Below are 14699 nucleotides of genomic sequence, written 5' to 3'. Positions count from 1 at the left end.
CTGCCCTCTAGTGAATGTCTGAATTTTTGCAGACCGGATTTGATAGATTTATAGGATCGAGGCAATGCTACAATCGCTGTACTGCAAGACGAGGCCCCGGAAATTGGTCAGCCAGAAAGGAATCACTATCAGATGAGCTAATTTGAATTTATTGTAAAGCTACATTGACAGAGTCTTGCAAACTACAAATAACCCACCCACCCCGCCCCAATCTAGGGAGGATCTCTTCTGAGCCTCTTGCCCCATCCCACTTTCCAGTTGCGGGCTATGCTGTCTCTAATCTGACTGCTCCCTTTGTCGTATCCCTTCGCCCAGTCTCCCAAGGTCTTTCCCACATACCATTACAAAACCTTTGTGAAGCCAGAAAAGAGAGATTTGTAGCATTTCCTCAATAAGCGACAGCATATAAAGATGGCACCAAGAAGTGTTGGACTGTGCCGTTGTAACTTTGAACAGTCACGAAGCGAACTGTTGTAAGTCGAGGACTACCTGTACTTCATCACTTTTTTCCTTTTGGGGGGGGTCATCAAGTTTTTGACACCTTGCTAGGTGACTGGTGGTACTCGGATGTTGCCATATCCTAAGAGTGGTACAGTGGGTGAAAAGGTTGAAAAGCCCTGATCTATCTGCCCACCCCACGTTAGAGGAACAAGTGCTATGGAGTCCCAAAGGTGCATTTTCAAATGGCAACTTGGACTGTGTTGTTCCTTGAAGACGTTTCGCTTCTCATATCCAAGAAGCTTCTTCAGTTCTGATTCGGAACTGAAGAAAGCTTCTTGAATGAGAAGCGAAACTTCTTCAAGGAACACCACAGTCCAAGTTGCCTTTTGAAAAAGCACCTTTGGCACAAGCATGACTTGAATGACTGAGAATCTCCAGAGACCGCTATGGACAAAAGGCAAGATATAACTTTCATTTGAAACATGTAGTTTCATTGTGCTATTTTCATTCTGAGCCTAAATTTTGGGTCTTCTAGTTCTGATCTCTTCTCTCTCTCTCTCTCTTTTTTTTTTGGCAGACATACGCTGCCCGGGGCAGACAGACTTTGAAAATGGCTTTTTCGCCCCACGACGAACTTTCCACCCCATTGGTGACATCCTGAGTTTTCAGTGTTCTGATGGGTACCAGCTTCTTGGCTCTTCCCAGCGATACTGCCAGCCCAACGGTCTGTGGAATGGGACCGCTCCTGTTTGTGATGATGGAGGTAAATCTTTTTTTTTTATTAGTTTATAATATAAAATACAAAGCTACAAAAGAAAATACTGGGAAAGTAAAGGAAGGAGAACTTTCAGCTCCCCTTTGGTGCAGTAGAATAAGATAATAGCATCAAATCTCAACTTTTTACTTTAGTTTACTAGTGATGTAAACTAGCCATTTCTATAACAATAAACCTATCCAATTGGTAAAACCCAAAACCAATGTTTTATTTTTTTTCCACCTCAAGCACAAAGTCCAGAAGTGGCTTCCCAGTAGAAACAAAATTGTGTTCTTTTTCTTTAATCAAAGCACTTGATTGACTCCATCAATTCATCCAGTAACTCCATCGTTTTGCAGCCATTCATCCATTGTGGGAATCAAAGTGTCCTTCCATTTGTGGTCATAAAGTAGTCTTGCTGCCGTCAACATATATAAGATCAATGTTCCATTCCCCTCCCCCCCCCGAAGTCTTTATCCATTAAACCAGTGGTTCTCAACCTTTTTAATGCCGCGACCCCCAACCAGTCGTAAGTCGAGGACTAAACCGGTCGTAAGTCGAGGACTAAACCAGTCGTAAGTCGAGGACTAAACCGGTCATAAGTCGAGGACTACCCAAGCGGTCGTAAGTCGAGGACTTTCCCTGCCTGGGAGCGCCGCGCATGCGTGGTTCCGCCCCCTGTGCCGGCCGAGGCGTAGCTGGCAAGCGGCAGAGACGGTAGAGACGGTAGCAGAGACGGAGCAGGCCGACCACCAGCTGGCCCAGCCCAAGGGAGGTAAGACATCCGCCGGAAAAGAGGAAAAAAATGGCGGACAAAAAAAATGGCAGACAGCCTTGCTTGGCGACCCCCGTGAAATGGTCGATCGACCCCAAATGGGGTCGCAACCCATAGGTTGAGAACCGCTGCATTAAACCCAAAAGAAAAGTTTCTGGTTTTATCTTTATATTCACTTTGAGAATCTTCTGTATTAAGATGTGAATCTTATTCCAGTATTTTTTTGCTTTGTCATGATGGAGGTAAGGCTTTGTTGTTAGGCTTTCAATATGTCCACCTCGGATAGGTGTCGCTTCCTGGCTGTAAAGATGTCATCACCTCTAGCTCTAGTTTATCTCTTTGGGGGGTTCATAGCAGGCTTTTGTGTACATTTTGGAAATACACTAAACAGCCTCCACACTAAACATCTTAGTTGTTCAACTCAAACGAGATGAATGGCCTTCACCACATGTTCTGGTAGCAACATTCGTCCACACTTCACACAATACAGGTAGTCCTCGACTTACGATCACAACTGAGCCCAAATTGCTGTTGCTAAGTGAGACAGCAGTTTAAGTGATTTTTGCTCCATTTTGCGAACTTTCTTGCCACAGTTGTTAAGTGAATCACTGCAATTGTTAAGTTAGTAACATGGTTGTTAAGTGAATCTGGCTTCCCCATTGACTTTGCTTGTCAGGAGGTTGCAAAAGGTGATCACGTGATCCCGAGACACTGCAACAGTCATAAATATGAACCAGTTGCCAAGTGTCTGAATTTTGATCATGTGACCATTGGGATGCTGCAATGGTTGTAAGGGTGAAAAATTGTTCTGTCCCAGCCTACGTGAGTCCTTGTTAAGCTCACAAGGAGAACCCCCTCTTCCAACAAGCAGGCTGGAACCACTCCCCTTTTATTATTCACCAATCCCCTTTTATTATTCACCAATCCCCTTTTATTATTCACAGACCTGAATCAATGTCCAAGGCAAACACAGTTCACAGAAACTCGATCCTCAACATGAACGGTTGCTTCGGCAACCAGCACCTCCCACACCTTCCCTTTTATTATTCAGCCAAGGCATGGCTTCCTAATACCTTCTCCTTTGCCTTTGGAGCCGCCCCATTACATTCCTCTGCCCTACTCTCTTTTCTTGTTGGTGTTTTCATGCATCCTGGATATCTCCCATCTGTGGTTCATCACTGTCCAACTCAGACTCCCAGCACAGCTGTGTCTCAGCCTGAGCGCAAGTAGAGGGGCCAGGCTCCTCGTCAGACTGTAAATCTTGGAACTCCTCTGATTCCTCAGACTCAGCTGCCGGGTCCACTGGCTGGCGAGGAATCACAACAAAAATGTTCATGAGCCCCTTATTTCAGTGCCATTGTAACTTTTGAATGGTCAATAAATGAACGGTTATAAGTTGAGGACTACCTGTGTAAAAATGAAGGCACATTTGGAAGCAGTACGAGAGTAGCCAGGTATCTTCCCACATCATCTGCTACAGTCTCACCTCTACAATTGGATTGATGTTGTTGTCTTCTCTCCACAGTTGGGCACTGCCGCACTCTTGCTGTGCCCCCGGGGGCGATTGCTACAGGGAAAGGCAACCGTCTTGGTGATCGGATCTCATTCCAGTGTCAGAATAACTTAGACTTGATTGGATCACCCCAACGGGTCTGCATGCTGGATGGCGAATGGTCTGATATGCAGCCAAGTTGTAGAGGTATGCATTTCAAGGACACCTCTTTTCCAGCGGGTTAGGTTAGATGGTCTCCAGTGTCACCACTTGTCCTTTAGCTTCTGCATCCTTTCTTTACATAAAATAGACACATCTCCTTTTCAATTAGGATGCATCTCCTTAGATAGAAGGTCCATACAGAGAGTGGTAAGGACAACTGAGAAGATTATAGGAAGCCTGCTTCCCGTTATTCAGGACACTGCTTATAAGCACTATGCGCTTAGAGCTCAAAGCATTGTTAGATACCCTTCACACCCACTTCACGGTCTGTTTCTGTTGCTCCCCTCTGGAAGGAGGTTTAGAAGTATTTATAGCAGAACGACTAGATTCTGTAACAGCTTTGTTCTCTGAGTCTATGCCATCCATCTGGTAAACTCACAAGATTCGTTTTTCTCGCCATGTATATGTACACATCCAAACTAGATTCGCAAGATTCATTTTTCTCACCATGTATCAAACTGGGTCCAAACTGGGTCCTATATGTGTGTATGTGATTATATGCATAATTGTTTTGGGTCATCTTTATGCAGTGTATATTGGAGGTGGTTACCCTTTGAGAGCTGTATGCAACGAAATCTCATTTTAATATATGCTGATTAGTGTATATCTAAAGTGACAATAAAGTTATTGTTCTGCTCTGTTCTGTTCTAAATTGCCCTTGCTCTTTTTTCACCTTTTTATGTTCCTTATTATATTGCATTGAGTAATAATTGTATAACCTCGGCAATTATTTGTTCTTTCAAAGATAATATCTTTTTTGGGGAAAAAATGTTTTAAATAAGGATTATTTAAAGAGCTGTGGTGGTGCAGTGGTTGGAATGCAGTACTGCAGGCTACTTTTGCTGACTGCCGGCTGCCTGCAGTTCGGCAGTTTGAATCTCACCAGGCTCAAAGTTGACTCAGCCTTCCATCCTTGCGAGGTCGGTAAAATGAGGACCCAGATTGTTGGGGGCAATATGCTGACTCTGTAAACTGCTTAGAGAGGGCTGTAAAGCACTGTGAAGCGGTATATAAGTCTAAGTGCTATTGCTATAATAAGACTAAAAAAAATTACAGGTAGTCCTTGACTAACAATTATTTGTTCAGTGACTGTTCAAAATTACAGTGGTACTAAAAAAAGTGACTTATAATCATTTTTCACACTTAACAACTGTTGCAGCATCCCCATGGTCACGTGATCAAAATTCGGATGCTTGGCAACTGGTTTGTATTTATGACAGTTGTGTTGTCCCAATGTCATGTGGTCATCTTTTGTGATCTTCCGACAAGCAAAATCAGTGGGGGTGCCAGGTTCACTTAGCGTCTTACTAACTTAACAACTGCAGTGATTCACTTAACAACTGTGACAAGAAAGGTTGTAAAGTGGGGCAAAACTCACTTAACAACTGTCTCACTGAGCAACAGAAATTTTGGACTAAATTTTGGATGTAAGTCAAGGACTACCTGTGAAACAAGCACAGAGTACTGTTGATGTGGCTTTTAAAAGAGGGAAATGAATAATCAGCTCTGTCTAGATCTGTATATGCTGTATTATTGGTAAATAAAGTTTTAACTATTGAAAAAAGGGGAAACTTTGGAATATCTTAGTCCAGGTTCAGTGAATGCCAGTTTGAAATAACAGATCCGATCAGAAGCATTTGTTAAAATGGTTTTATACCAATTAAATATAACCCATGCTGCCTGCTCTCTGCTTGAAATCTCAAGAAAGGCTAAAGAATTCTATTTATAGAATAGAAGCCAAATTCAGGTACAGTAAGAATAGAATCTGGAAGTAATAAACTGCAATTCTTGCTCTCTTGCTCTTACGATTTGGCTTCTATTTTATCCCCACTTTTTATCTTCTCTTCCTTATTAGGGTCAATTTTCCTATCATAAAACTAAAGTCTTGGCCCTTTCAGTATCAGAGGTGTCCATAGCAGGAACCATATCAATCCATGTTTAAAGAAAGGGGAAGAAATATTGGACGGAACTTTGATTTCAGGCTTCTGGCTGCCATCTTGACTTTTTTGACCCTCTCTGGGACCATCATCTTCAAAAAATTGCTTCTTAATTGAATCACACAGAGAAACCAAAAAGAAAATGCTACAAAAAATGAAAACAGGAAAAAGAAAAGCAAAACCAATGCATTATATATATAGCTATAGCTAAGGAAATGTTTTTAAAAATTACAGTCACTCTAAAATTTTTCTGCCAGGAATGCCAATGTTTTTTTGCATGGTGAAGACAAGACATTTGGAGATATTTTGTGAATATGTCTAACAAATGGACTCTGGATGTTAATAAAGCAAACCTGAATTAAAGGATTTTAAGACACTTTTTGTTACCATGCTAACCAAGATAGCCCTTGACTTATGACCACAATTGAGCCCAAAACGTCTGTTGCTAAATGAGGCAATTGCTAGGTGAATTTTGCCCCATTTTACGACCTTTCTTGCCACAGTTGTTAAGTGAATCACTACAGTTGTTAAGTTAGTGACAGGGTTGTTAAGTGAATCTGGCTTCTCCATTGACTTTGCCTGTCAGAAGGTCACAAAATGTGATCACATGATTCAGGAACACCACAACAATCATAGATATGAACCAATTGCCAAGTGTCTGACTTTTGATCCCATGCCCATGGGGATGCTGCAATGGTCGTAAGTGTGAAAAACAGTCATAAGTCACTTTTTTTCAGTGCCGTTACAACTTCGAATGGTCACTAAATGAACTGTTGTAAGTCAAGGACTACCCGTGTTCAGCCAATGCTTTTTTCTGATGTTTTGAAATAACCTGTTAAATAAAGATGTATTTGTATTTCCAGTATTTGAGAATAGCAATATTGCAGGGGTTTAGTAAAAAAAAAAATGAATTCCTTTCTTATGTTGGAAAGATGGAAAGATTAATGGTCAGATTAATTATAAAATATTGTTCAGAGGAATCTCATCAATCAATCTGTCAATCAGAGTAGAGCTGGAAGGGACCTTAGAGGTCTTCTAGTCCAACCTCCTGATCAAGCAGGAGATCCTATACCATTTCAAACAGGTGACTGTCCAGTCTCTTCTTAAAAACCTCCAGTGTTGGAGCACCCAACACTGTTCTGAAGGCAAGCTGTTCCACTGGTTAATTGTCCTCACTGTTAGCAAGTTTCTCCTTAATTCCAGGTTGCTTCTCTCCTTGATTAGTTTCCATCCATTGTTTCTTGTCTTGCCCTCTGGTGCTTTGGAGAATAAGTTGACCTTCTCTTCTTTGTGAAGCCCTCTCAAATACTGGAATCAATGTCTTCTTCTCTTTCGCAATAACACAAGATGATCCCCTTTTCTCATCCTCACAGCCAGTTATTCTTATGACCGAGCTGAAGATGTTAAAGCTGAATTTGGGGCCTCGTTGACGGATGTTCTGAGTGAAGTATCCACTTTCGAGGTGGACCCTTCTGGGACAGTTCAAAGTGAGTCTTTTTTCTCTCCAGAGCAGCTAGTCTAATGGGTCTACCAGTTAAAAGTGGCAGACAGAAATTTGTGGTTTCAGACTTGCGAAATACTATTAATGTAGCCTTATAATAAAGTAGTTTTCACTCACCTAGTTGAGTTTCCTGTCTGGTTACCTGGGAAGGCCAACATAACATGATTAGTAGGCATTAGTAGCTACTAATGGCTAGTAAGGAGACCAGGATTTTCAGCCTTGGTAACTAGGATATATGGACTTCAACAGTCTGAGAATTCTGGAAATGGAAATTCTCAAGTATCAAACAGTGAGAAACAATGTTATAAATGGTAGTTCCAACATGATCTTCACAAAATTAGTTTTGGAGGATACTATGGCACTTAAAGAGGGCCCATTCAGTATTGATTAGGAACTATATGTAGTTTTATTCTGAATTAATTAAATGATAGATGCAGGGGAGATCTCCAGCGGGACTGAAGCAAGCAATGAGTCACAGGCGCTTGCAGAATCATATTCTAAGGTTGAGAAACACACAAAATGGTGATGCTGTGGATATTCATCAGGTCAATTTTATGATACATTTTGTACAAGCAAATCCTATGGCTTTGCCTTTGGGCTGTCCATTTTTTTGTGGCTTTAGAATCACTTTCAGCTTCTTTGAGGTCTCCTAGGTTATAGAAGGGGAAAAAGAAAAAGAAGTATCTGGTATCAGTGGAAGCAAGTTCTTTTGCTTAGGATGGGAAATAACAATTTCTTTCTTCTCCTCATTAGCTCCATCTCTAGGCCGAAGACTTATATTGACCAAAGATAGCTTCCTCTATGTTTACTTCCTGTTGGATGCTTCCCACAGCGTTACAGAACCTAACTTTTCTATCTTTAAAGATGCTGTAAGCCAAATCATCATCAGGGTAAGTTTCTGTAGATATAAAGTTGGATAAAGAATTGGGAGGTGGATGTAGGAGATGATCAGGCTGAGCCCGAGGGAGGGGTCAAACACATAATCAGTCTGAGTCCAGCCCACCTTGAATTCCTTATCTACCGCCAAATCGCTTTGACTGTTAGTAGTTCAGATTCTTATAGAGAGCTTAAGCTTACAATAAATCTTTATTTCCATTTGAATTGCCTGGATCTCCTGATTTCCCTGGTGCTTGACAGCGGTGGTGTTAGCAACAGTGCTGGTGACTATTGACATAAGGACATGTTTGCGCTGCAAATATAAACTAATTTGAACTTTAACAAGGTCTAACCCAGGTTAACCATACCATAAGCAACCAAATCAGAGTGGGTACAAAATTAAATCCCCAAAATATGGAAGTGAGGAAGCAAATCTTCACCAAGACTGAAGTATATGAGTAGGTTACGTAGGTTTATTTATTTATTTATCAACCTGCATGCTCCCTCCACTGATAAATGTCCCCTCCACTAGGTACCAGGAAAAAAAAAACTACAGGAAACCTAACGCTCCTTTGATTGAGATTGGCTATAATAACTGAATTTTACAAGTCTGATTGTCCCCATTCTTCTTATAGTCCATTGAATTAGGGAGCCATCTGCCTTCTGAATGTTATCTTGTTACTCTGGACTTCAATAATGCTTCAGCCCTTTTGCCTACATGACAAATTCTGCATATCTCTGTCAAGACCATCTTCCTTACACCCTGCACAAAGAGGTTCCAGGAAGCTTAACCTATAGCAGTGGTGGCGAACCTATGGCACGGGTGCCAGAGGCGGCACTCAGAGCCCTCTCTATGGGCACGCGCGCCGTCGCCCCAGTCCTAGGCCTTCAGCTGGGTTTTATAAAACCTTTTCACTTTAGGCCTCCGCCGCCATGTGCAAAAAAAAAAAGGTTCAATCAATCAGTCAATTTCAACTTCTTGCGGGAAAAAATAAGATCTTGCAAAGTTGGAATTGATTGATTGAACTTTTTAGTCCCACCCAGTCTGCCGTTACCACCGCAGCCACGCCCACCCAATTGGCCACACCCACCCAACTGGCCATGCCCACCCACTTGGCCACGCCCACTCGGCACCCGACGATGCATGAGTGGGTTTTAGGTTGCAGTTTGGGCACTCGGTCTCTAAAAGGTTCGCCATCACTGACCTATAGAGTTAATACATCAATTAAGAATAACAGAAGAATAGTTATGTTCCCTACCAATCACCATCAGAAACATGGTTCCATTCTACTCTAGGGCATTTACTCTTCTCTTATGGAAGACCAACAGTATTGAGGCAATAACTAGTCAGTTAGAATAGAAGAAGCTTCTTGGATGAGAAGCAAAATGTTTTCAAAGAAAAAAAAACCAAGAAAGTCCAGTTGCCTTGACCACCATTACCTGAATGATTGAGAATCTCCATAGATTGAGGCAATATAACGCCGTTCCATAGGGCAGGCACAACTGCCAAGAAGCACATCCCTTGAAATTCAAAATGAGTGTGGTTTACAGCTGGGACCCAGATGTTATTGATCAGACAGAAGCAATACAGGAGAAAGAGGGTCCTGTAGATAAGCCACTTTTCCCTGACTGCATTCCTACAGTGATCATTCCTTCCCTAGCAGCATGGAGAATTGACCTAGAAGATAAATATCTGTAGGTACCAACAGAAAGTTTTAGCTCATTGCTGGGATGTGATTTTTATGGGGATCAGAGCAAGAAAAGAAAAGTTAATCCTCCGATCTCTGTAGGGCCTTTTGCTGGAGGGATTTAGGGGGAGCACAAGGATGTTGTAATTTCTTTATTTGATTGTTGTGAGCCACTAGGGTTGTTCAGAGTCAGGCGGAACACATTTAATATTATTACAGTTGGTCATACAGTCAGCTAGATGTTTAGACTGGATTTGGCATTTTTATTCATCTATCGAGTTCTTCCCAAGGACCTGGGATAGGCAAATGTTGTTGTTTGATAATGTTAAAAGTATCATTTGCAGGACATAAGCTGTTCCAAGTAAGATAAGCCTCGACTTACAACAATTCGTTTAGTGAATGTTCAAAGTTACAATGGCGCCTGTTACTGTTGGTACTAATAGAGTTAATTAACAGAACTAATAGTGAACAACGCAATGCCACTTTCCTCATTTTGCCAGAAACATTTGAGTCTGCAAATTCCTCTGGCTCATTACATACTTCAGTCCCATTTTATTTATTAGATTTTTTTATCCTGCCTTTATTACTTTGAAAACTTCCCCTGCACTTGGATTTTAATTGATTCAGAACAGAGCTCTTTTACTTCCACGATGCCCTCCAAAATTAGGTTTTAAGAAGTCACTGAAGATAATAATAACAACAACAACAATAATAATAAAGTTGAAAGGGACCTTGGAGGTCATCTAGTCCAACCCCCTGCTCAGGCAGGAAACCCTATACCATTTCAGACAAATGGCTGTCCAGTCTCTTCTTAAAAACTTCCAGTGTTGGAGCATTCACCGCTTCTACAGGCAGGTTGTTTCACTGGTTGATTGTTCTAACTGTCATATTGAAACTACCATTTGTAGCAGAACAATTAATCAGTGGAACAACCTGCCTCCAGAAGTTGTGAATGCTCCAACACTGGAAGTTTTTAAGAAGAGACTGGACAGCCATTTGTCCGAAATGGTATAGGGTTTCCTGCCTGAGCAGGGGGTTGGACTAGATGACCTCCAAGATCCCTTCCAACTTTTTATTATTATTATTATTATTATTATTATTATTATTATTATTATTATTATTATTATTATTATTATTATTATTATTATTATTATTATTATTATTATATTACCTTGGCAACTCCCAAGGACTTCAACTCCCAGAATTCCCCAGCCAGAAGTGTTTATAGATTCCTTTGAGGGGTGATCACTCTTGTTCAATTATTGTCAGTTTGCAGTCCAGCCACCTTGAATAGGGAGAAGTGGATTAAAAGCTGGTTTTGAAATAGGGCTGGGTCGTCAAAGCAAAACAAGGGCTTCCACTCTTGCGTATTCAGCTGCTGGTGTGTTGTTGAGAGGATTTTTTAAGAACAATGCAAAGGATTGCTGACCTCCAGGTTATCAACCTATCAGTGACTGCAATCCTTAATATCACACACAAACAAGGACAGCTGACCCTATTCCTTTGAGTAAATATTTAAAAGATCCTGCTTTTGTTGGACGGAAAAGTCTGTGTCATTCAACTTCAACAGAAAAAGGCAATGATTTTCTAGATCAGTGGTTCTCAACCTGTGGGTCGGGACCCCATTTGGGGTCGATCGACCATTTCACGGGGGTCGCCAAGCAAGGCTGTCCGCCATTTTTTTTGTCCGCCATTTTTTCCCCCTTTTCCGGCGGGTGCCTTACCTCCCTTGGGCTGGGCCAGCTGGTGGTCGGCCTGCTCCGTCTCTGCCGCTTGCCAGCTACGCCTCGGCCGGCGCAGGGGGCGGAACCACGCATGCTGCGCTCCCGGGCAGGGAAAGTCCTCGACTTACAACCGGTTGGGTAGTCCTCGACTTACGACCGGTTTAGTCCTCGACTTACGACCGGTTGGGGTCGCGGTATTAAAAAGGTTGAGAACCACTGTTCTAGATTTTGTTGAAAAAATGAGCTCTTTGCAGCATTCGGCCCTTTAATAATTGTGGCCTAACGCTGGTTACTTCACTGTAAAATAGTGAAAAGAAAAGAAGCCATTACCAAAATGCAAAGTTGTCATAAAATGTGGTTCACTGTGATTGTGGTTTACCGCAAACAGGCCTGGTTAGCGAGTACCCAAAGTGCGGTCATGTGACCTGGGGGAGGGCTGACCGTCAGAACTTTGAATCCAGGTCGTAACTCCCCTCCCCCCCGGGCAGGTTCGTTGGAACTTTGAACGGTTGCTAAGCAACCTGTTGTAAGTCGAGGACTACTTATATTGTATATTCCTGATCAATTTGATCTACCTTGACATTGAGCAGAACTGGATCCTGCTTCACATCAACTGAAGGACCATTGTGGGATATTTTTTTTAATTTATTTTTAGTTTATTTACTTGTATCCTCCCTTCATTACTTTTACAAATAACTCATAACGGCGAACATATCCAACGCACATATCCAACACACTTTCCTCTTCTTATTTTCCCCACAACCACAACCCTGTGAAGTGGGGTTGGGCTCAGAGAGAGACACTAACAGGCCCAAAGTCACCCAGCTGGCTTTTATGGCTAAGGCAGGACTAGAACTCACAGTCTCCCACTTTCTAGCCTGGTGCATTAGACCAAACTGGCTCTCAAGTATGCCTCAAATTTTTTTTTTGCCAAACATTAAAATGAAATACTTTTTTTTTTTAATTAAAAATTTTTATTAATTTTTTCAAATAAGATATGAACAAATGATACAAATATGGTGCATTTCATTAGAAAAACAAACACATAAAAAGCCTACTCATTAGGTATTCCGAAATAATCGGCGTTCCCCCCCCTGCATCCACACTCCCTCCACCTTCCTACCTACTTCCCTCTTCCTTCCTCCCCCTCTTGACCACCACCTCTCCTCTTTCCTCCTTCCCAACTATCCTACACATCCCATCACCTTCTTTTCCACCACCTCGGATGCAGTTTAGGGGTACTAGCCGATCATCTCCTCTTCTTAAAAACAAACGTTTACATTACATTTATAAATACACCATTTTTTTTTATAATTCTACCCCTTCATCCCCTCCCCCCCTCCCCCCGGACTTCCCAGAACTGAGTACAGGGATAAATACATAACATCCCAAGTCTAAATTAAGCTATCCATTCATAATACAAACAAAATTTAACATACTTTAACTCTAACATACAATAATAAACTTAAAAATAAAAAATATATATAAATTATATTAAATATATAGAAAATATTAGAAAAAAAGATATTTATTCAAAAGCTATATGATAATTAATCACTTCATACTTTCTCTTCATATAAAAATGAAATAATTTGATAGAAAAATATCATATGGAAAAAGGTTCTTTGATGGTATAGAAAACGACCTATTTGTTGGATGGTCTCCAAAATGTAATCCTGGTTTGTTTGTTTTTTGTTTGTGTGTTTTGGCTTTTTTTTTGCTCTTCAGATTTCTAGCTTTGATGTTCCGATCAAGTTCTCAGTCATATCTTATGCCAGCCAGCCCAAGACAGTGGTCGACATTGGCGATGATGACGCTGAAGATGCTGATATGGTGCTTGAGATGATGGAAAATAATATGAATTACAAAGGTAGATATTTAGACCGGTTGGCATGTCGTATTTCTTTCCCAATTATCTCTGTACGTTGCCCAGAGTTGTTGTGAGTTGGGTGGCTTTATAAATTTGATAGATCCCTTATTTTGATTCAAATATTTATACACTGCTTCTCCTCATTGGCGCCTGAGAGGGGGGGAGGAGTGGTCAAAACAGACAAGTTTGTGATACAAGCCCCATGTGGTTGTGTCACTGTATAGAGAGCCTCTCCCCCTTACGCACAAATTTATCTCATGCACATATACAGATAGTCCTTGACTTACAACCATAACTGAGCCCAAAATTTCTGTTGCTAAGTGAGACATTTGTTAAAGTGGATTTTGCCCCATTTTACGGCCTTCCTTGCCGCAGTTGTTAAGTGAATCACTGCACTTGTTAAGTTAATAATATGGTTATTAAGTGAATCTGGCTTCCCCATTGACTTTGCTTGTCAGAAAGTCTCAATAGATGATCACGTGACCCTGGGACGCTGCAACGGTCATAAATACGAACCGGTTGCCAAGCATCCGAATTCTGATCATGTGACCATGGGGATGCTGCAATGGTGTGTTTGCAGGAGCAGGAGGCAAGCCACAGCATTGATTGGCTGCTGGGAGGTGCAGCTATTTGTCCCGTGCACCAAATCACTTGGGGTAGAAATGTGCCTTGGGGAATCGGGCAGATGAGCTGAGGGTGGAGGGATGGGGGAGGGTCAGTGGAGGATGAACGCCCGTTGTGAATCAGCTGTGGTGGGTGGCTAGGAATGAAATGGGCAAGGCCAAGGGTCAGCGCCTAAATGTCCTAGCACCTAGGTCCTTCCCAATGTTTGATGTTTGATGGTTATTATTATGGATCGTACCACAGTCAACCTGATGTTTAGATTGGATGTGGCATTTTTACCCACCTATCGAGTCCTTCCCAAGGCGTTTGATGGTGTAAGCCAGACATGTCAAACACAAGGTCCGGTGGTCGGATGCGGCCCGCGAAGTGGTTTCATGTGGCCCGCGAAGCCATCCTGGAAACAATGAGGGAACGCCCCCCCTTGCCTTGGCCCTGGCCCAGACTGGCCGGGAGCCAATGTACAATTTTTGGTGGCCATCAGTCTTAGCTCCACAAGGCCATCTGGAAACAGCGAGGAACCAGCCCCTGCCGCGTCGGCCCCACCCCCTAGGTGCAGGTTGGGGAGGTGTCACCCTCTGTGAGGAATGAAGAAAGGCACCATCGCGCTGGCCACTTCCAGGCGATGGTGCATTTCTTCATTCCTCACGAAGGGTGACACCTCCCCAGCTGCGTTTCTTGCCTGTTTTTCTTCCTCCCTCATCTCAAATATTTTCCCACCACTCTGTACTTAGGAAAGAAGGAAAAGAGAGGGAGGGTCTGAGGGAAGTCCTATCTTAGTCCTGCCCTGCTGCCCTT

General features: G+C 42.2%; 1 protein-coding gene across 1 annotated transcript in view; it reads left to right on the top strand.

Annotated features, from left to right (window-relative positions):
* The window catches only part of LOC107295035 (complement C2-like), a 37061-nt gene that overhangs the window by 10521 nt on the left and 11841 nt on the right, over positions 1-14699 (top strand). The window contains exons 3-7 of the mRNA XM_015824325.1: positions 1019-1204; positions 3496-3669; positions 6995-7108; positions 7876-8012; positions 13139-13280. Coding sequence (XP_015679811.1) covers positions 1019-1204; positions 3496-3669; positions 6995-7108; positions 7876-8012; positions 13139-13280 — 753 coding nt within the window. The remainder of the gene's footprint in view (positions 1-1018; positions 1205-3495; positions 3670-6994; positions 7109-7875; positions 8013-13138; positions 13281-14699) is intronic.

Source organism: Protobothrops mucrosquamatus, unplaced genomic scaffold (genome assembly GCF_001527695.2).
Source record: "Protobothrops mucrosquamatus isolate PMUCROS unplaced genomic scaffold, P.Mucros_1.0 scaffold2204, whole genome shotgun sequence".
In the NCBI taxonomy this organism is placed as follows: Eukaryota; Metazoa; Chordata; class Lepidosauria; order Squamata; family Viperidae; genus Protobothrops; species Protobothrops mucrosquamatus.
This window is presented reverse-complemented; position numbering and strand designations above follow the sequence as displayed.